Raw genomic sequence first — 22,520 nt, 5'->3', positions numbered from 1 at the left:
ACACACACCAACTCCTCTCTCACCCGTCTGCCAATTTCTGTCTCTGGTCTCCACCTCCCGACCTGAATGCACAGTGCTCAGCCTCCGCCCGGGGCAGGGCCCTCCTGGGTTCAAAGAGAAGCCGATGGGCAAATGAGGAAGCATCAGGCCTCGCCCTGCAAAGGCGGGAGCCTACGTACCACGTTCACTAAAGTGACTGATGGCAACAGCCTAGGGCCTGCCAAGTCCCTTCCAAACCACCCCTCCCTCCTCGGCATCAGGAGAGAAAAGCTAGAGCCTAGCAAGCCCCAAATTCCAGAAATAAGATGATGCCTTGTCTAAATGCATGGGTCTGAAAGTCAAAAAGAACTTCCCTCAGCCTCATCTTCCTCCTCTGTAAAACACAGCGATAATCCCCCCTCAGAGTGTTGTTGGGCGGCTAGCACGAAATAATGTGTGTGAAGATACTTGCAGATCAGCATCGAAGAGTCGCTGTGTCCCTAAACCACTTCTGTTTGACTTTGGAAGAAACGAAACAGCCCTTACACTCAATTTCCTTTTTAATTGGGCTCATCTGCAGCCAGTGCTGCGGTGAGTGGGGTGGAGGAGGGGCCCGGAGGAGGTCTGCAGGCACGGTCTGTCTCGGCCGTACGGGCAATGTAAATTCACCCCCGAGTGCCACTGGGACAGGCCTCTGCCAGCATGCTGAGGGAGCAGCCACCCCCACATTCCAGGGCCAGATGTGCTGCATCGAACGGCAAGTAGGCTGCAACTGCCTCGGCTCATCTAACACGGGGCGTGTTGGAAAGCAGGCCAGAGGCTGGGCTGTGCAAGAGGGGAAAAACCGGGACAAGCAGTGGCGTTGGGGTAGCTAAAGTTTTACAGAGAATGTGTAGGGGCAGAAACCCAGCCTCAAATGTTGTCAAGTCAGGAGGCCGATGACCAGGGCAGGTAAAGGCAGGAGGTCCTGCACAATCCAATAAAAGAGCTCTCTGGCCTCCAGAAAGCTAGCAGCCAAATGGGTCAGCACCCTGGACAGCACTGCGGGCGCCCAGGCTCTGCCAGTCTCCCGACTGCGGATGGTAGCTCCAAGGTGCCCTGCTCACCTCCAGCTCCCGGGTCAGGATCCACCAAGATCTCCGACAGGCTCCCACTTCCGCCACGGAAGCCTCCCGGAGTGACCATGGTGCCTTCTCTTGCTGAGCCCACGTACAGCCTCAGAATCCTTCCCACACAGCACCTAGGGAAGCCTCACCAACCACCCACAGTGGCCCACCAGATGAAAGCTACTGGTCCCCTGCACCCTTCTGGAATTACTGAAAAAAGGCAGTCTGATTAGAAACTAACTTCAACCCCACCCAACGTAGCAAAGGTGCTCGTGTCAGAAAAGAGGGGCACACCTTTTGGTCTGGTTGGAGGTTCTGAGTAAGAGAGAAGAATGGCGGGGGAGGGTGTCTGCGGAACGAAATGTCTGTCTTCCAGCCCAACTCGGACTCAGAGGTCGGGCTATCAGGTACCCCTGTCTTTCTCCCTGTTTCTCCTTCGTCTTGTGCGAAATGGTTTGAAAACTCCATGTCATGCATGTTCGTTCACACCGTGACTGTTTCTTGAGGGGCCACTGTGTGCAGCAGGGAAAAGCACAGAGCCCCTTTCCTGGAGCTTGCCGCCTGGCCTGGGAGTCCAGTGCTCGTTGGGAACCAGCCCTCGTGAGTGTCGAGACAAGCCGAGCGCAGGTGAGGGCAGAAGTGTGTGTGTGTGTGAGAGGGTGTAACCATGTTGCCAGCTCTGCAGGGCAGGTGGGGTTCAGGGACGACTTTCTTTGAGCAATTGCTTCTTGAGCGGAGTAGGAGCAGGGGGTGCGATGAAAACACAGGGTTTGGGCAAGTGTCACCAGGCCTCATGCATCTGCAGGAATCACAGGAGCCCAGACGGGGTGGGCATGCTGGAGAGCGGATCATCTACCCTCCCAGTGGCCGAGGCTCCCACCAAGGCCCCTCCCAGGCCCTGGGGAGAACTACGTCTGTAGGCCAGAGCAAAAGGGGAGAAGTGGGGTGGGAATGGCCTGGGCACACTGGACCACAGTATCCCCAGCCCTGGACACATCCACCCCTCCCCACAGGGCCCAGCCTCAAAGCAGACCGGACTTTGGGGCTGAGCCTGCAGCCCAGCGGGTTCTCAGAGGAAGGCCTGGCCCCTAAGAGATGCCTGTGCACACCTCAGGGCTGTTACAAGGTCTCCAACTCCTCCCCAAGGGCCAGGACCAAGCAGGGGTGGGAGGGTCGGAGGGTGAGGCCAGGTCCTGGACAGAGTCCAGTTTCAGGTCTCCAGAGCCTCGGGCCACCCTTGTCCCCATCACCGCCTCATCATTATTTCAGCACTGTGACTGTTTGCTCTTTCAATTCTTCCTGGAAGACTCCAAATAGCATATTTGCTCAAGAGCTGAGGACAACATTCCGGTCTTAGAGCAGCAGAGTATTTAGGCAAATGCAAACATATGCTGATTTCTTTTCTTAGTTACATTCTTGGCAAAGGAATTATTTCACCAAGAGACAAAAATGGAACTTTCGAAGGTCCTCCCATTCCATCCCTGCCCTGGCCACGGGGCTGCCAACCCTCACGAGTGCCCACGCCCTCTAACACATGCTGGGGGGGGGGGGCCAGTCCTTGTGAGGGTGCGTCCGCATCCCGACCGGCGGTCCCGGGAGCCCACGCATGCAATAACACTGCACAGGGGCAGACCTGCACGGCAGTGCGGTCCATGGGAACAGATGACACATGGACAGGGTGTGCTCCGCATCAATCCCGGCTGTGACACCGCACTGCAGTCACACAGGGTGTCACCTCTGGGGAGCCTGGGCACGCAGGGTCTCCCTGTATTGTTTCTTATGATTGTGTGTGAGTCTACATTTTCTCAGAATGCTTTTTAAATTATTTTTAAAAAAACACAAAACACGGACACCATTTCATCTCAGGACTGGGTCTGTTTTTACAGAACAGCCATAAGAAAACCTGAAGCCATTTCTCCAAAGCCCATTTTTGAGGTTTCCTAACAAGCAAATTATGATTTTCTTCTTAGGAGATGTCTTCAAAGAGGCCATGCCCGGCCATGCCCAGCATCCCCAGACCGACTCTCCCTCCCCCTGACCTTTGCCCACCCTGCGACCCTGAAGCCGAGGGCAGATCAGGCAGATGGGGCCAGGGCAGAGAAGGTCGGTGACCGTCCAGGGTGAAGGGCAGCCGCCGGAGCGGAGGCCTCCGGGAGGGCCGTGCTGGCCGGCCTCCACTGCCGCCGGCATTGCACCCTTTGGATCCCTGCCAGCAGTTTATTAATATTTTATCGAAACCTCCACGATGATTCAAACTTCAGCTGTCATGATAAGGTGTGGTTGCTAGGCAACTTTAGCGCCTATCTGTGGATCTGTTCTGCAGCTTCCCCCGCTCCTGAAGCTCAGGTTGGGCCCTACCACCCCGAGGCCCACTCAGCTCAGACCACCTGCCGCCTGCCATGGCCCCAGCCACTCTTGGGCCTCCCCACACCTGGCCTGTCCCTGCACCTCCGCCCGCCCACCCACTCACCGTACTCGCTGTCGTAGAACATGACGAACTTCTGCCAGCGGAGCTCTGTCACCAGCCTGAGCATGACGTCGTTGAGGCGGACTGGCGGTCTCGAGGCCAGTGTGTAGGCCTCGCCATCGGGGCTAGGGTTCAGGTGGCAGGCGGTGCGCGGTGACCCCCCCGGGTTGCGCTGGACAAAGAGGTGGGGGATGTGCATGGCGTCCGTGAGGGACTGCAGGGCGTTGGCGGATGCACAGCCGGTGGACGTGACCAAGGCCAAAATCCCCTGGGTCATGAGGTCACAGGCTGGAAGAGAGGGGAGAGAGAGAGACGGGTCAGCATTGGGCGGTGCTGCGCCAGCTTCCACTCGCATGGCCCACGCCCAGGAGCTCACGCTGGTGCCACCTGAAACCCCCCACCCCCAGGGAAGCTGCCTCCCTTCAGGGACCAAAAACCCACCCCAGGCGAGGCCAGCTGCTCTCATGGGCACAGTCTCACTGATACTCTTGGTGAAAATGCAGCCTAGACATTTCTGTGCCCATTTAACAGATGACAAAATGGAGGTCGGAAGGGGCAAAATCATTTGCCCTAGGATACTCCAGGAGGGATGGCAAAACGGGGATCCATCCCAAGTCTGCCTGCCCCACCCCCCAGCAGAGCTGCGAAATTAGCCATCCCGTTTCCCACCTGGGACTGTGAGGCCTTTAAGGGCCAAAAACGTGTTGTGCTGATCTGTGTCCCCAATGGCCTAGCCGGGGATGGAGAATATACCTCGTGCTCTACGGTAGTTGGCCGAACCGAACTGATTGGGGATGAAGGGACCCAATGACACCAGAAAGTCAGGGAGACACTTACCCCAGAGGACACAGGTTGTAGGCAAAAAAAAAAAAAAAGGGCAGAAACCCTAGGTCTTCCGGCCAAGTCCACATGATTCACATCATAGAAATTCCGGGTCAAACCCCAGATGAGGCAGCTGTCCCAGAAGCCCAGGATTATTGAAAAGCCATTGACAGTAACAGAGGAGGACGCTCCCGCAGCTCGAGGTCACCTCGGTGCGGAGAGGAACACGACAAAGGCGCGCGGCTGTGTGCAGGGCTGACGCGCTCAGGGCTCACCTTTGGAAGCCCTCCCGTAACCACGAGGGGCGCCCCTTTTAGCCACCGGCCCACGCCTTCTGGGGGCATCATGCCGATTAATAGAAAGTTGCCCCTCCCAACGCCGCAACCCACTGCACCAGTTTGGAGGCAAACATTTCTTACTAATGGCTTCTGCGATGGCAGGAATGTGGGGAAGCAGATGCAGTTTCAAAACACAGCCTGTGAATGGCAGCCGGCCATCTGCTGCGCACGGCAGACTTCGAACAACTTTGACAACGCAGTCCTTTCCGCCAGAGCCCCTGCGCTTACGGAACGGAACGGAACGCCTCGGGCCCAGGAGAAGGGGAGAAGAATGGGGCAACCAACCCCAAGGAGTAAGGCAGGGGGAGGCTGAGGGAGGTGCGGGAAGGGGAGGCCCCGCACTCTGCGGCCCGAAAGGCCGCTGCTCCCCACGTGAGGGCGCTCACCTTGCGCTGTCGCCAGCATTAGTGGGACAGTAACTCACACACCACAGTCCTCCCTGCTGAACCCTCGGCCTCCAAACACAAGGCCAGGGGCAGGGGTGGTCAAACGAGGGACAACGAAGTCTCTCTTGGGAATCTCACAGCCCCCCAGACGCTCTGCACACCCCCCACCCAGGACGAACAAGGCCGAGTTCCCTCCGAAGCAGAAATCCAGCTGTGTCGCGCCGTTTGAAGCCCTGCAGTCCCTCCCGCGATCCTTGGAGATGAGGTCACACTCCTCATGGTGGTCTTGCAGGCTCCCAGGCCTGCAGCCTCGCTCCTCACCACAACCCGCTGCTGTGCTCCGGCCAGCTGCCCAGCCGGCCCCTCCGACTCCCCCTCTTCACCTTTCACGCTCACGCGTGCTTCAGGACGCAGACTCCACGTCCCCAGGCCGGCTCGGGACCCTCGTGGTGTGACGCCCCTTCACCGAACTTCCCCTGTCACGGCACCACATGCTGCCTGGTAACCGTCTGGCTCCCCCACTGGCCCCAAAGCTGCGGGAGGATGAGGGTCCCTCCCCAGACACATGCCAAGCCCTGCGCATGGCAGGCGGTAAAGACTCATGCAGGGAGATCACGGGCCTTGACATTTCCGTGCCCCTGATCAATAATCCCTCTCTGGGCACCTGTCCAAACCAGGGGAACAGCACTAGATCCAAAATCATTCAGAAGACACTTATCCATACTCTTGGAATATTGCTAATGACCTAAAAGATGCAAATTGGCGCGTGGTTATAAAAGTGCTCCGTTTGCTGAACACACAAGCAGCCCTAAAACTATTCATGAAGATACTACAGCAACTCAGAAAAGTGCTTGTCATAAAAAGGTATGTGAAAATAATACAAAATTGTACACATTTTATGATATCAATTAAATAAAACATCAACATACATAAAAGGAAGACCAGAAGAAAGTATTGCACGATGTTAAAAGTGACTGCAATTTAGAAGAAGCCTAGAAATGATTTTCTTTCTTTTCTGTATTTGCCAAAATTTTGTGACATGAACAGATAATTCCTTTAGAAAAAGAAAATAATCCTGTAAAAATGGATAAGTAAGAAAGCTACGAAGGAGGAGGGACTATTGTGCAAGAATTTCCTTTGTGTCAAATTCTCTGTCCCTTATATACGTGAATTCACGTCACTCTGAGGACATCTATGTAGGGATCACTGCGTCCATTTTCCAGAAAATGAGACGGGAGGCCACACAACGAGCGTTGTCACACACATGAGAAAAGTGCTTCTGAGAGGTGGCCCAGTGAGAAAACCAGGGCGCAAAATTATATGCTCACCGTGATCACGGCTAGATAGAAAGCACACTTATACAAAAGGCAGGAGAAAACGCCAAAAACTAAGGTGCTATGACGACGAATGGATTTTTTTCTTTCTTTTCTTGTGCGTGCTCTCTTCAATGCCAACACGTTGCATTCACAGTTTTTAAAAGAATCTTAGAAAATAAACTGCACATCGCTCAGGCACGAGTTGCCCAGGAGCCCCCGCCCTTGATTGTGGAGGGATGGTCCCATCCCAGGACCCGCAAGGCACAGCCCTCCCTGTAGGCGTCAGTCACGCCTGGCTCTTGTTGCCCCACCTGCCCGGCTCCCTCCCAAGTCATCACCTGAATTATAATGGTAAGTCCCGTCCCCACTCCATATACACCAGGTTCTGAAGTTGCAGAACCTCTCTGAGCCTCCGTTTCCCCATCTGGGCACACATGCCACTGTGCACCGCAGAGTGGCTCCTGCCCGCCTGTAGGTTTCGCACATATGCTCGGCACCCCCACAATACGCAAGCCCCTGCCCTGAGCATGGTGGCAGGCAGAGCAGGATGACCACAGGTCCCACCTCTGAGGAGCTTAGGGCCCACAGAGCAGACAGACGCCACGATTCAGCCTGAGCAAAGAGAGAGGAAGCTGCCTGGGGCACACCGGAGGGTGAGCTCACGTGGGGTTAGCCTCAGTGGAAGGAAAGGGCTTTGACCCCTTTCAGGGTCCCCCACAGGGAGAGCAGCATAAAGGACAAAGTAACAATGGCACGGGACCAGGCAGCTCCCTCACCGGGGGCAGCAGAAAGAGCGTTAGAATCCCACAGACCCAAGTTCCAGTCTTGGCTCCTCTGGTCAGTGGCAGTGTGGTCATGGACACCCCATTTCTTAGCCTTTGTTTTCCATTAAGCAGAGAGAAGACTCTGTACCAGCAGAGCCTGTGGGCACTGACTTAGACGCGGGTAGCAAGTGCCAATACCACGCTGTGCACGAGAAAGATGCTAAACAGATGTCAGTTTCCTGCCCCCTTCCTTGGACATCCCCATCTCACCATCAAAGTCATATCTGGGGTCTTTAGAAGTGTTAGTGGCCACAGCCCCATGCTGCCAGCCCTCCCCCTGGAGGTGGGCAGCGCTGACTCACCCCTCATGCAGCCACCTGCAGCGCATCGGCGGTCGGGCCTCCGTTCCGGGAACGGGAGCGGGGTGGGTAATTAAGGCTGGAAGACTCTCCCAGGCGCTAATGGAGAGGCCCGATGCGAGTCAATTTCCAATCCACTGTGAATGGCCTGCTAATTGGGGCACTGTCGAAATGATGGTTATTTGGAGGCTTCTAACATAAAAATAATAAGATCAAAATACATCGGATCAAAGCCAAATCAGCTATTAGCTTAATCAAGGTTGTGTGAGATGGGACGTTACGCAACTCGTGCCCTGGTTGTGGCGAGAGATGCTGAGCCCCAGTGCAGGGGTCTGTGTCTGGGCCCTGCCACGGCCACGGTGCGGGACTGTGGGCAGGGGCTGGTCCCCTCTGGGCTTCTGGTTGGTTTGGGTTTTTCCCCCGTCAAATAAAGATGATGGCTCCCGCTTCCCAGGGCTGCTGTGCGTGTCCCACGGAAGGTCTCTACACGTGAAGAGCCGTTCGCACTGCCCGGCGCACGGTAGGAAGCTGGAAGTTGTCGCCCTCCAGCTTCATGTTTAGAGGTGTTTTTGCAACTCTCTGGAGGATAACAGCTTTTCTTGTAATTCTCTGCCTCCGATATCATATGGTCATAAAGCTGATTTCTCTCTTGATTACAATGCAGGCGTGAGGAATTGATAAGGGCTCCCTGAGAATGACTCGTCAGCTGGCAAAGTAAGGAAGTAAAGATGAACGGCAATGAGCAGCTCCAAGCCCCCTACCCAAGCTGGGTCCCGGGAAAGCGGAGGGTCTCTGCAAAGGAGAGGCACCCAAAGCGCAGGGTGGGCCCAGAGGAGAGGAGCCCTGGGGGCTCAGCCAGCCTTCCCAGACACAGCTTCGCAATCCAGTCACATTCCCACCCCTGCCCCCCAGGTGTCAACATCCCACCCACCTGGGCTTCCCCAGACACAGGACCTGTCAGGTGCAGAACTGGCCACTGCATAGGACAAACTCAGCAGCTCTCGCCCCAGCTGAGCTTCCTGATCCCCTGGGGAGAAAGTTGGAGCACAGAGTGCTGGTCGCTTGGCCAGGGCCACACAGCCAGAGGGCATCGGAACCGGACCCCAGGAAGCTCTGTGGCCGGTGATAGGAAGAAACAGTGGCCAGCAGGGGACAGCCCAGGATTCCAGGCTGGATCCACCCATCCCTGCGTGGAAATTCCCAGGGCAACTGCAGGCTCAGCGCAGGCCTGAGTCACCGGGGCTGCGAGGGGCCCCTGGAGATGAAAGGTGCCCCCAGACACTGAGGTTGCTCTGGGCACCGCCACTAATCCATGCCCACTCTTCTCCATCCCCATGGGGATTTCCGGAAAATTCTCAGGCCAAGGCTGGGGGAAGCAATACCACAGAAGGCTTGTGCTAGGAGAGACCTACAGTTTCTGGTGCCACCTCTGGTCATGACTCTGGCCACTGCCAGCACAGCCCTCCCCTCTGTCAGACACCCCGGATGCCTCGTTCCCCAGGCTTGCTCCCTGCAGAAGACGAAACCTAGTCCCCAAATAGGCAAGATCCGCCCATGTAGCCCCTGCTACTCTGAGATCACAAGCCCCTCAGCTGGCAGCTGCCTCTTAAGTGGCCTCTGGGTGCCACCTTAAAGAACGACAGGACATGTCCAGACGGACAAGGCAAGAGAGGGCCTCCACCTGGGTAGAGGCAGCCAGGTACAGGTGTCCTCACCTCCGAGAAGCCTGGCAAGGCTCAGCTGGTCTCTGCAGGCAGCAGAAAGCACAGCCAGGCTCTGGGCAGACCTGGGCTCAGCCCTGCCTCCCCAGAAGGAACCGTGTCTCCCAGTGGAGTCCAGTGCCGCTGCCAGCCCGAGGCTGCTCCCACAAGCAGGTCTCCTGGGGCCACCTCGTTCCTCCAATAATCTTACCCAGCACGAGCACCCACCCTCCGCCCAGCCACTCTCATTACCTGTGTCCTTCCTTTCCTCCTTTCCTTGGGCACTAGCCTTATTAATATTTGAATTCCATTGGCTAATGCTTTAAATTAAGGTAGCATTTATAAATACTTTATAGCCAATGAATAATTGACTAAATTTAGTATTGTCATAACTCACAGTAAATTATTGATCTATGGAGAATAAATATTTTTCATCTTTTATTAAGACATTTAAAAGGTAACCAAAACCATCAAAGGGGGGAGTGGGTGGTGGGGCTGTAAGAGGCCCGTGCTAGAGCTCGGGCCCTGCAGCGAGCTGCTGCTCCCCGCCACTCCCGCGCCTCCCTCCAGAGCACAGGACACACCTTGACAGGTATCCGTCCTGCCCTGCAGCCCGTGCCCCTCAGCAACTCTCCCGCCTGCTCTCCCGCCTCCTGGAGACCTGCAGTCACCCCTGCCCTCATGTGCGCTCGCTGGTTTCCTCAGTCGCTCCCTCGACGACACTCCTGCCACCCTGTCTTTGCTTATGTAGCTCGGCCAGTGAAGTCCTAACCCAAGGTCAACCCATGGTGCATCCACCTGCCCACCATCGTCCCCACACCTGCAAGCAAGCAGCGGAGAGTCGCAGAGAGCGCCACGCACCTGGCAACATGGTAGCCTGGCCACATCTGATCACCAACCTCAGCAGGGCCCCCCACCCTGCGCCCCCGTCACTACCCCTGTCTGCCACCTTCCTCCCCATTCTCCTCAAACCACTCAGGCTTCTCCGCCAAGCTCTACAAATGACCTTGCTCCATTCTTCATAAATTAGACCCCATCATCCCAAGTCAACTCACTCAACTCCTGCTGCCAGATCATCACACCTCCCTGTGTTTGTGCTGGACACTGAGAAGAAAGCTTCTCCAAGGCTTCTCCCTGCTTCCGAGCTCTGGGTGCTTCTCCTCTGGCCTTTCCCACACCCACATCAATTGCTTATGTCCTCTCTCTTTGGAATCATCAACCTCTCTTGCATATTTGACCCGTCTTTTTGAACAATAAACCCTGGCCTTTTGGTGAGCATGAGCATCATGGGACCTTGGCAAGTTTACAAACTGTGTCTCACCCGTGAAATACAGACCTAGTAGCGCTTATATCCACGTCATTAGGAGCGCTAAATAGCTCGTTGCTCTGCTCTGCCACGCCAGGCACTGGGCCGGCCAGGTGGCAGGAGGGTGAGCAGGGCAGGTGGTCCTGCTTGTGGGCTCATAGGCCAGAGAATGAGACCACTGACAGTGGCCACACAAAATAGTCCACACTGAAGGTCCCACAACCCTCCCCTGAGTTCCCAACCGCAGCCGATCACCCACCCGACATCTCCACTTGGCAGCTTAAACTTGCCGTGTCAACGCTGAGCTCCCTGGGGAGTGAGCTGCTCCTCCTGGGCTCCCAGTCTCAGTGAAGCAGCACCCCAGCCACCCACTCGTGTGAACACTTCCCTCTCACCGGCCCTCTGCACCCAAGCCATCACCAGTCCTGGAGGCTTTACCTCCCAAATACACCTTGACCCCATCAGCTTTCCTCCACTCCACCGCCATCGCCTTGTCCAAACCACCATCACCGCCCAGTGGACCCACACTCATCCGGCCTCCCCACTCCAACCCACGTGCCGTCCATTCTACACACCACAGCAGACTGGTCTTTACCAACCAGACTGTGCTGTCCCTGCTCAAAACCACATTAGCTTCCCACCACCCTGAAAATAAAATGCACACCCCTAAAGGACCTGTGTAACCTACATCCTGCGCCCTGCATTCCAGGTAGCCAGCCTTGTGCAGTAATTCGAGCACCCCAAGCTCTTGCCCACTGCCTGCAGTGCTCTTGCCATGCATGTCTAGCTAATTCTCCTCCTCCTGTGCACTTTGTGGGCAACCATTCCTCCCTCAGAGAACCTTCCACGACCCCCAATCTTCCCTCACCATGGTTTGCCTCCATACCACTCACCAACATTTGCCAGCGTGGACTATTTTTCGTGGCCACTGTCAGTGGTCTCATTCTCTGGCCTATGAGCCCACAAGCAGGGCCACCTGCACTGCTCGCCCTCTCCGTGCCTGGCCAGCCCAGTGCCTGGCATGGCAGAGCAGAGCAACGAACTATTTAGCGCCCCTAATGACTCTGGAAGATAAGCACTACCAGGTCCAGATTTCACGGGTGAGACACAGTTTGCAAACTTGCCAAGGTCCCGTGATGCCCATGCTCACCAAAAGGCGAAGGCATATCCCACAATTTGGAGAAGGGGAGTTAGTTTCTTCAAGCCAACACTCCACTTTAAGAGGGAGTTCACTGAGAGCTCGCAGGGGGCCAAGGGGACTGTGAGGAGGAAGTGGGGCTGGGCCCGAGGCCTTCCCCAGGCAGCAGGACCTGGGTGGGTGTCTCACCGGGAGCACCACCAGGCTGAGAACCCCCATGACTCCCTGGCCTCCATCTCAGCCCCGCCCAGGGAGGCTGTGGGGAGCAGTCCCACTGGGTGACAAACTGTAGCCCAGGATCGGTGGACAGTTGGTGGCGGGACGCACAAAGCCAACTGGGAGGGTAGAGAAGAACCGGCAGCGCCACGGGATCTCTGGGGCCTCATTCCTGTGCCAATTAATGAATGAAAACCAATTCCCCGCTCCTGCGGATTGGAAACACAGGGAACACTGGGCGGATCACGCTCACTTATTTACAGCTCTCCAGCTCCTCGTTAACGACTTTCACTGCTCCGCCAATGGAACGCCAGGCTCCCCAGCCGAGACTCACACAGAAGCCGACACTGCGAAAGTTAACTCAGGACGGTGCGGAGACCTGGGCACGCCTGTGCAGAGGAGCCTCGGGGAGCCACTCTCGGCACTCGAGCCCAGACGGCTGCTCCTGGGCTCCCCACCAGCCCCTCCACCCGCCCACGAGAGGTCACCCCTGATCCTGTCTCTGAACATCCGTGCTGATCGGTCTGCCTGCCTCCCAGCCCTTCTCTCTCCGACCCACTGTACAGACTGCAGTTCAGCACCGAGCGCGCCCCTCAAACCCCTGCCGTGCTCCCACTGCCCGCGAGCCAAGGTGCAGCCTGTGAGACCCTCCACGACCCCCGCTCCACACGTCAGGACGCACCGTCTCTTGCAGCCTCCACGTGCCCAGTGCTGCCTATTCGCGTGCTGACGTGCCCATCCCTAAGCTCTGAATTCGTGCACGCTGCTTCCAGTTTCCTGAAACGCTCTACCTCCTCTACTCTGCCTTTCAAACTCCTACTCGTCCCCCAAAACGCACCCCAAACGCCTCCTCCTCTATGGAAATTTCTTTGACTTCCCTCCTTGCTAGGCAGTTAACACCCTTTCCTGCAGGTGCAGGAACACTTCATCCTAGCACGCTGCTGCTCAGTGTCTACCACATGGTCTCACGCTTAGTTCCCAAGGTCCCAAGAAGAGGGACGCAGGCTCACGGCTTCTGTGTCTCCAGGCTCAGGGATTCACACAGAGATGTGCAGAGGACGCCGGGTGATGGAATGAGCAAAGTGAAAGCGCAGATGCATACACACTAAGGAGGTCATCTGAATTATCAGTGCCACAAAGCAAACGAGTAACCCAGAGAATCAAGGGGATGGGGCTTATTTTAGGAGTGAGGCAATGGCAATTCCGCCTCGTCCAAGAACAGGGCTGGCCTTGGGCAGCACAACAAGAAGAAAGATCTTGAACTTTGGGGCCTCCTAGACCTTAGGCCATAATCCAATCTCTGAATGGATAGGCTGGGGGTTGGCAGGGGCGGGAACCCTGAACAACTCACTTCATCTAATTCTTCCCAGGAAGGAGGGATTGCTTAGGGGTGCGCAAAGGCCAATGAGAAGCTTGAGAGAAAGTGACAGTGCTGTCCTGGAGCTGGCAGTGAAGGGAGACAAGTGGCCGATCTGAGAAGTGCTGGTTCCAGGCCCCGGGGCCATGACGCAGAAGCCGCTGGGGAAGGACAGGCCTGGAGACCCCGGGCACAGCACAAGGAGCTCCGGGGGCACACAGCTGTACCCAGGATGTGACTAAAGGAGGAAGGGATACAAGAGAGACATGGGCCACCCTTGTGTGGCCACAGCCTGGTAGGCTGGGTCCAGAAAAGGATCCCCAGGGTAACCAAGACGGGGCTTCCAGCTCTGTTAAGAGAAAGACCGAAAAAGAAGAAAAGGTGGTTGGCAGTGCTTAGGGTGGGGGTGAGGACACGGCCCCACTGTCCCCGACAGCGGGTGAGGAGGAAGGGAGCCCCTTCCACTGATCACCACCAAGCGCCATGCCAAGGCCCCCATCTAATGGCTGAACCCACGGCCTCCCTGTGAAGTGGGTGCTGCTACCACATTCTAGACAGGAGGAACAAGAGCAGAGACCCAAGTCAGGGCATTGCCTAAAATCACAGGGGAGCCTGGGTCCAAACCCGAGCTGCCTCTGTCCTCACAGGTAAAAGCGTGGCCCAGGAGGCCGCAGACCCACGGTTACCCTGTGCGCCCTCAGACAGCCACTTAACCCCCCAGCCTCAGCCCCCCGTAAATGGATAACAACATCCCCCACCTCCTAGGGCTGTCATAAGGATCACATGAGCTAATTTATGTGAAAAGTTTAGAACATTTGGTACATGGTAAATGCTCAAGAAAGGAGTAACTTCTGTTGTTAGTGCACAGCCTCTCAGACGGGCCCCTGCCTTTGAGTCCCCGCCGAGTAGGCGGAGGGGAGTCTGGGGGCGGCTCCTTTGTTCAGTGCGTCTCAGCAGTGGGGGCCTCAGCACCGCTGAGCAGAAATGCCTGGGTCCCTCTCGGCCACACACCAAGCGTGGTCTGGCGCTGGGGCAGAAGCAAGGCGGCCTCCCTGAAACCCACAGGCCTGTGGGTTGGTGCTTTGTAGGCACCACCTCTCCAGAAGCCGCCGGGCCGTCGGGACAGGGAACAGCCACTGCCCTCCAGAATAGGCTCCAGGAGGAAGCAGCCAGGTGATCTCCTCCCAGCCGTCCTCAGGCCAGCCTGGTCTCCCAGCAGCAGACTGCTCAGAGGCCCCTGGACCAGGACTGAGGAACCTTAGCCCACAGTGACACATGCAGGGGCAGGCCGAACCACGGAGCCTGCCCTCGCTGCACCCAGGCCACCCGGGCCAGATCGAGTGTCCTCCTTTCCCACTTGTCTCCTAAAAAACAAGACTTCCAGACACCAGGCCCCCACCCGGCCTGTGTGCTCCTTCCCAAGCACCAGTGGCCCGCCCAGAGGGGGCACTGAGGCTCAGTGAGGTCTCTCATGCTCCCTTCCCATCTCGGCCCATGTCTGGCTGTTTCTAGCCCTCTCTAGCTCTCTCCCATCCTCCTTGCCACTGCTTCTTACCTCCCGAGTGTCAGTTCTGCGTGTGTGCGTGCGTGTGCGTGCGTGTGTGTGTGTGTGTGTGTGTGTGCGTGTGTGTGTGTGTGTGTGTGTGTGCGTGTGTGTGTGGATGGGAACCTCACTCCCCCCACCCTGTGCCTCTCCCCCCTGGTGGGGATGAGTGCTCCAGAGGGACAGGGCCCCTGCCCATCTCTTGCCTCATGTCTCCACCCTGGTTCGAAAGCTAACCCAGGATGCCCACCTACTAGGCCCTCGGCAGTCCAGTCTCTCCCATCCCAGGGGATTAGTGCAGCAGGACACTTCACCTCTTGGCCAGTGGCCCCTCCAGGAAAGGCTGGAGTGACCCATCCTGCCTGCCCCACCTGCCCCTAGCCCCAGCTCCAAGACCCTGCACTGGTCCCGCAGTTTGGCCGGCGGACTTCCAGGGGACAACCTGCAGGCACAACACGGGGTTAGGAAGCTATGCTGTGTCAGGCCTCCTGATCTCTGCACCTGCTGTTTCTCTGCTGGAAACTCACACCTCTGTCCCCTCCTGGGTCCTTGTCCACCTGGTGAAGCCCCTTCATCAGCCCACACCCAGCACACACCTTCCTTTGATGTCACCCCCTGCTTTAGACACAATTGCAGCTCTAACAGTGTCATCAGCTGTTCATGGGTCTCTGTCACTACCTGCACTGAGCTCCCTGAGGACCTCTCTGTCCCCAGCACCCAGCATGGAGGTGGACACCCAGATGGCTCTGAGCAGCAGATGACAGGACAACACCGGGTGAACATGACCTTAGTCCTGGCCCACCTGGCATCTTTAGGGCAGCCCGAGATGGCTGCACTCATCAGGCAAACCTTAGGCAATGCGGGTCACCACCCTGCGGGTCTGTCTCTGAGGAACCGGAGCCCACAGTTACACATACAGGGGCAGGCCGAACCACGGAGGGGATGCCCACACCCACCCGCTCCCTTGCTGACTGCCTGGGCGGGCCAGGTGTGTGTGGACGCAACCCTCTGTGCCACTCCCTGGCCTGTCAGCTGGTGGGGCCAGGACCAAAGCACTGACCGGAAGCCTTCCAGTGGGCAGGGCCAGCCCACTCCCTCGAGGGGAGGGTGCCGTCCCTGCACCTGATAGGCTCTTGACCCAAAAGGTTCCCCAATCCATCCTCCACCTTCCCTGATCCCAAGACTGGGACAGCCATGCCCACCCTCCAGACAAGAGCCTTAGCTCAGCGCTGCCAACCGCATGACATCCCTTAAGCAAGATGTTCGGGCTGCAGATCCCTCCTCAGGGCCAGCCCTCCACAGGCTCAGTCCCTCCCGCACTCGGCCCAGACCAGCTGCCCCACTTAGCTGCCGTCAAGCCCCAGCATGCCTTGCAGCCAAGCCCAGGGATATGACCAGGGAGGGACAGCCCTGCACGCCCCCACTGCTCCACACGCTGCTGCCCCACAGCCCTCGTCCCACAATCCCAGGGGTGAGGGCAGGAGGGAGAGAGCAGGGGTGGTGGCAGGGCTGGTGGGAGCTGGTTCTGCCACCCCAGGTCCTTTCTGTTCTTACATCCTCCTTGTCATGGTCCTGTGTGGCTAAGTCCAAGTTGGCTGTTGTCTACACTTACTGGCCAAAACCCCTGCTCCCAGGGACTGTGAACAAACCAGCGGAGAGCAAAGTTGCTGGAGGCGTCCCTTAAAGCACACTCTGCCCAGCCAGCCCACAGGTGCTCCCCCAGACCATGCAAAGAGCACAGACTTGGCAGTCATGGACCTGAGCCCCATCCCAGCTCTGTCACTTAGCAGCCTGGAGCCTGGGCCGGTCACTCCACTCCACGTGCCTGATTTTGTAAAATTGGGGGAAGGCAGGGAAGAACAGATCATGGCACCGCATCACACACAGACATGAAAACACAGCCTCTGGCACAAAATGTGTCTTGGATAAGTTCTAAAATGCTGATTCCTTCCCTTGGGAAGTGTCTATTCATTCATGGACCAAGTGCTGAGCACCCTCCTTCCTGGCCCCTTTGAAACCGAAAGCCACATTAGTGCAGGGGACATTTGATGACACAGGGAAGGTGGCAGGCCGCTGTCCAGCCCTTTGGGGGCCGAAACAGAAAGTAATGAGGCTGTCTCCCCATCGTGGAGAGCTGGGCTGGCCCAGCAGCAAGAAGACAGGTTCTGACACCACTCTACTTGGGCTGTAGTCCCTACTCTGCCTGTGGCTTTGGGGCCAGTCACACCCTCTCTGTGCCCCACTCTAAAACTGGGCTTCGGACAGTCCGGACCTCCTAGGTCAGTAGTGAGAATGGAGCTAGTACTGCGGAAGCACTTGGACCAGACAGGTGAGTGCGGCTAACTTATCACCATTAGGGGAGGAGGGGAGGAGTGAGCTACGATCAGAGGAGAAAGCAGCCCGGCCAGGTTCAAAACCACAGGGCAACTCAAACCCAGGCCAGGGGCATGAGGCCTGGGCTGACGGTCAGACACTTGGGCATGTCCAAGGCCACCCTCAGCTCATCGGTGCTGTCCCTGAGCAGGGCACCTCCCCGAGGAGGCCACACCTAGCCCGGGTCCTACCTGCTGCAGCTGTTCTTCTCATTCACCCCACGCCTTGCATGGGCTCGTTTTCCAACACCTCATCATCATCCTAAAGGCCGTCACGACAACACACAGCCTCTGAAGTTGCTGAGATGGTGCCTCTGTTAGAGAATGAGGTGGGGGGAGGGGACACCTCTGCACCTGCGTCCAGCACCAGCAACTGAGAACACCCAGGAGCCAGACAGAAAAGGGGGTGCAGGCACTGGCCCAGCCCCCAAAGCTACCTTTCTCAGCTTGCCCAGTCCTGCATCCCAGGGAGATGGAGGCAAAGCCCTCAAGACACACACCATGGCTAACGCCTCCCCGGCCACCATTCAGGCCGGCCCCGTGGAGCCCCAGCCAGGGATGGCTCGCTCCTGAGGTCTTCTGAGAAAAAGCGCAGCTGGCCCAGGGACATTACCCATCTCAGCCCCCAGGTGCTTCGGAGCAGACGGGGAGAGAAATCAGAAATCTCCTGCAGCCAGCGGTGATGAGAGGGAACCTTTGCCAGTGATAATGAACATTTTCACAGTAGCAGATGCTCGGAGAAAATTGAAAAAATAATACGACGAAACTCACAAACCAGAGAGGAACTTCAGAGAAACCTGATCGGTGAGGCTCGATTTTCCCATCAGCACCTTTCCAGCCACAAGAAGACAGACTGAGAGCCATGTCCTCCCCAGCAGGTAATGAGTCGCCTCCCTAGAGCCTGCCACAATCTCTGTAAGCACCTACCACGCACCCCACTGGGGACCCCACGCTGAGACACAGACGTGATGCAGCCTCCGGCCCAGGCCCGGCAGGCACTGTCTAGAGAGGGAACGGGCTGTGGGCTGGGGGTGCGCAAGGTCCAGCAGGAGGAGTCGGGATGGGCGGTCAGGGGGCCTGGGTGGCAACAGGGCTTCACAGAGCACAGCAGCAGATGCTGGGCAGAGAAAGGGAACAAGCTAGGCTAGTGGCTGGCGTGAGCCAAGGCATGGCATCACGGCCTTTGTGGCTCTGCCAGGAATGGCCCCCTTACGTTGGGGTGAGTGGGCAGGCAGTGGCCGTTAGGAAGGAGGGGAAGGTGGGGCCCACAGAGAGCCCTTGGATGCTCAGCTGAGGAGCTTTGTTTTCATCCCAGTGGCAGCAGGAAGCCTTGAAAGGCTTCTGAGTAGAGGCAGGGCCTGCTCAGAGCTGGACTTTGGGAAGGTGGCCCCAGGGAGCATGCAGCCAAAGGGCTGGAGGCCTGAGCTACTCCTCCTCCTCACCCTGGCGAGAACAGGGGCAGGGAGTGCAGGGGGCAGAAGGCAGCAAGGACAGAGTCAGGGCCACCACAGAAACAGGGGATATGGTCAGCCAGAGCCCCAGGGTGGGGGGCAGGTGGGCAGGCCAAGGAGCTGACACCAAGCTCCAAGAGCCCAGGCATCACCCCAAAGCAAGCAGGACTGGGGCAGGGCACCTACTGCTTGGCAGCTCATGCTACCCTACACACTGTCTCATGGCATCCTCCTGGACCTAACAGGGCACCAACCCTTTGCAGAGGGGGCAGGTGAAGCTGAGTGCAGTGAGCTCTCTTGCCAGGCATGACCCACCCCATGGCTAGTGGGGGAGGGGCTAGCCCAAGAGCTCAGGCCTTCAGAGCGGCTCAGGCCATAGCAGTGCAGGAAGCTGCCCTAGTCACACCCCAGGCCACCAAGCCTCACAGGGATTTGGTGGGATGATTCCAGGCAGTTCTGGAGATATGGAACAGGGGTCTGTGGCCTGCCTCGGTGCTGTCCCCCTCTCCACAGGGGCCTCTGACCCAAGGGAGGGCAGCTCAGCTCAGCCCTGCAGGCCCTCAGCAGGCACACTCCCTCCCTTAGGTCCGTGAGAGTAGGAAGTCCCCAGACCAGCCTGGGTCTGTTCTCCAAGATGTGATTGGGGTGGCACAGGCAGCAAGTGACAACCACATGCTGTCTCATCACAGGGACACAGTGATACGGTGAGAAAAACCTAACTTACTAGGCAAACTGCCCTGTGCCTGGCAGTTCCCCTTCCTCATCTCATTCGATCCACCTGACAACTACAAAGTAATCCACTTTTCAGATGAGGACACTGAGGTTTAGAGAGGCAACATCACTTGCCCAAGATCACACAACAAGAAGGCAATGGCACCTGATTTCAAACTCGAGTAAGTCCAACTTCATAGATCCTTCTCTTCCCACTCTCCCAAGTGGTACAGGCGAAGACCAGGGACCAGCAGGGGAACACCAAGGACCAAAGGTGATAGACTGATATTCCAAGTCACATGAAAGAAGGAAAACCTTCCTGCTCTCATCCCAGGCACATGTTCCCACTAACAGGACTCTAGTTTTCCCCCCTCCAACCTCCTCCTGAACCCCCAGAATCCCCATCCTCCCAAGCCCCACCCACAACACTCCCAACATACAGACTCACACACCTATTTTCTGCACCTACATAAACCACAGTTGCATTGGTTGAAGGAAGGTGTGCTGATGGCTGAGTGAGCCCATGCATGGCACCTACTGGGCAGAGCCTTATCAGAGAGGGGGCATCAAATGCAAACAAGGGAGACACACTCCACTCTTCCCAAAGACCCCACCCCCAGATGGCACCCTCCTGCAGCTCCATTGACCCCCCCAGGACCCTGACCCCACCTGGGGAGACAAACAGCTGATATCCTTAGTGCACAGGCTACACCTCCCTCCACACTGCCATCCGGAGCACTGGCCACCAAAATAAGCCCGGCCATTGTCACAACACCACCCAAGCCCATGGCTCCCTGTCCCTCCTTCTCCCCCTTCAAAGCTTAGCTCAAGGATCCCCCCTCCAAGAAGCTCCCAGGGACCTTCCCAGCCCCACAATGCCAGAGCTCCGCCCAGCCCATGCCCTGACACTCTGAGCAACCTCTCTGTCTACCCCAGGCTGTGAGCTGTTGGAGGTCAGGAACCACGTCGAGGCCTCTTCAGGGTCCTCAAGGCACAGGTGCCGGACGAATGTCTATTGAAGGAGTGAATGAAACTGTCGAGTTAGGTCAAGCGCAGGTGCAGAGGACTAGAGTCACAAAGAAAGTATCGATTCTGCCTCCAGCTTCCCAGCTGAAGGCCCTGGTGTGAAGACAGAGAGCAGGGGAGGAGGGTGGGGCGCACCATTCTCCAGTCCCTCCCTCGAGCAGGGCAGCCGGCTGAAATGCTCGGCGACTCATAGGGGCCAAGGTAAATCACAGACTGAGATCCAAGCATCACTACCTGCATTTCTCCAGCCGTGACACCAGCAAAGGCAGCTGCCCAAAATGAGCTCAGCACTTTTTTGCCTTAAATGGTTGACTTCTCTAGTGGTTTTTAAGAGGATATAACACCAAGGGAAGCAGTACTCCAGGCTGAGAATTACGAATATTTATAGTGTTTGAGCATAATCATATTCAGATGAGGACTATATATTGCTCACTGCAATTTGCTCTCTTCTCGAAGCACATATTTCTGCAGGAAAAGACGATGATCGCTGGAAGTGGACCTGGAGACAGCGGGGTCTGGAAGGCACAGGAGAGGTGCTGGTGTCCCAGCTCCAGCCTCACCTGCCCAGGCATCCTGCCCTGGAGGGCACCCAGAAGGCTGCAGGGCCCCAAGCTGCCAGGGAGATGAGCAGAAAGATCTGCTAAGACACAGTCCCCATGGCGTAGAGGTCCCCCTGTCTCTTTTATAAAGTTCGAAAATGGCTCCTGCATGGGGTAGTTGTACTTTAGTATCCACTGGCAGAGAACATTCATCATGATGTCGAGCTGATGTGCCTGCAGTAAATGAACTTGCATGTTATTATGTCAACCATGACGACATCACGCCCGTGTGTGTGAGGATCAGGCCGCTGTCAAAGCCAGTGGCACTCCAGGACTCATGGCCCCTTCTACAGAGCTGGGCCCCAGGGGATCCACTCACGGGGGCTCTGGGAGTCCGCGGCCTGACTCAATTAATAGTTGCCTGATGAAAGGGTCAGAACCCTGCGGGTAGGCAGGTGGGCTAAGGGGGCGCAGGGCAGAGGCATGAGGAGCAAGAAGAGGCTAAGGATGAGAAGGGAGGAAGGGCATCCCAGAAGACCCTCAGAGACACGCACCTGGAAAGGGCACCTGTCTGCATGGACCTACTGGGCCTCCTACCTGCCATCCCCAGCCACTGCACACCACGCACACGGACGGACACACACACACACACACACACACACACGCGCGCGCGCGCGCAACGCTACTAAAGAGCCACCTTCCTGAGCTGACACCCTTGGAGCAGTGGGCACACCCTCCCACCCTCTGTGGGGTTGTCTGCAGCAACAGGAGCCACCCTGGTCAGCAGCTCGGGGAGCAGGCCAAGCAGAGAAGCCGCCAGGCCCTACCTGACCCCAAACCCAAGCCCGTCCCTTCCTAAGCTTAGCCAGCTTGCACACGTTAACTAGGAAACTGAACCGCAAAGGCCACCTGGAGACAGCTGGGGGATTACCAGGCTTCGGCCTCACCATGTTCTCTAATCTGGCCCAGGCCTTGCGCCCTGCGGCTTATCCTTCTCTGCATCATCACGCATCTACCGGAGAAGCCCCCTATGCTGTGTGTATGCAGCCGGTGCAGAGAAAGCCCCGATGCCCAGACTCACCCAGGAGAATGGGAGAGGCCTGAGAGAGGGGGCTGAGTCCAGGGAAAGGAGAAGCTTGGGGGAAGGTGGGGTCAGGAAAAAGAGGACAGAGGACAGTGGCAGGTGAGGCCACCCTCTCCCATCCCGCAGGACCAGCACTCAGAGGCCGAGCCCAAGACCCTCTTGAGCTCAGCACAGCCCAGTTCTCCATGCCTTTCCCAATACTTCCCCTGCCCCTCCTTCCTCACACCTCTGAGCCCCGCCCATGCGGCCCTCTGCCTGGAGGACTCTCTGCCCAGCTCCCACCTGGGAAGCCCCTGCGTGGACTTGCTCGACACAGGTCGAACATGGCTCCCCTCCCAAGGCCAGCGCTCCCGCAGTGGCCATCCTCCGTCCACCGCGGGCCCTCTGTGCACTGCCGCACCGCTAGGCTGCGAGACCCTGCAGGACCGAGGCCAACCTCACAGTGCTTGGTCCCAGGTCCCAGGTCTAAGCATGGCCCCCTGCACGTGGTAGATAGAAAGTGAATGATGACCACAGAAGGATGGATGGGCGGGTGGGTGG

General features: G+C 57.3%; 1 protein-coding gene across 1 annotated transcript in view; it reads right to left on the bottom strand.

The window, feature by feature from the left end:
- Positions 1-3,555: 3,555 nt before the first annotated feature.
- LOC105815976 (glutamate receptor ionotropic, delta-1-like) overlaps positions 3,556-22,520 on the bottom strand; it is a gene marked incomplete at its 3' end in the record, with an annotated part of 155,420 nt that continues 136,455 nt past the window's right edge. The window contains exon 3 of the mRNA XM_012651257.1: positions 3,556-3,840. Within this exon, the coding sequence (XP_012506711.1) occupies positions 3,556-3,840 (285 nt within the window). The remainder of the gene's footprint in view (positions 3,841-22,520) is intronic.

This window comes from Propithecus coquereli, unplaced genomic scaffold (genome assembly GCF_000956105.1).
Source record: "Propithecus coquereli isolate 6110/MARCELLA unplaced genomic scaffold, Pcoq_1.0 Scaffold351, whole genome shotgun sequence".
Lineage (NCBI taxonomy): Eukaryota > Metazoa > Chordata > Mammalia > Primates > Indriidae > Propithecus > Propithecus coquereli.
This window is presented reverse-complemented; position numbering and strand designations above follow the sequence as displayed.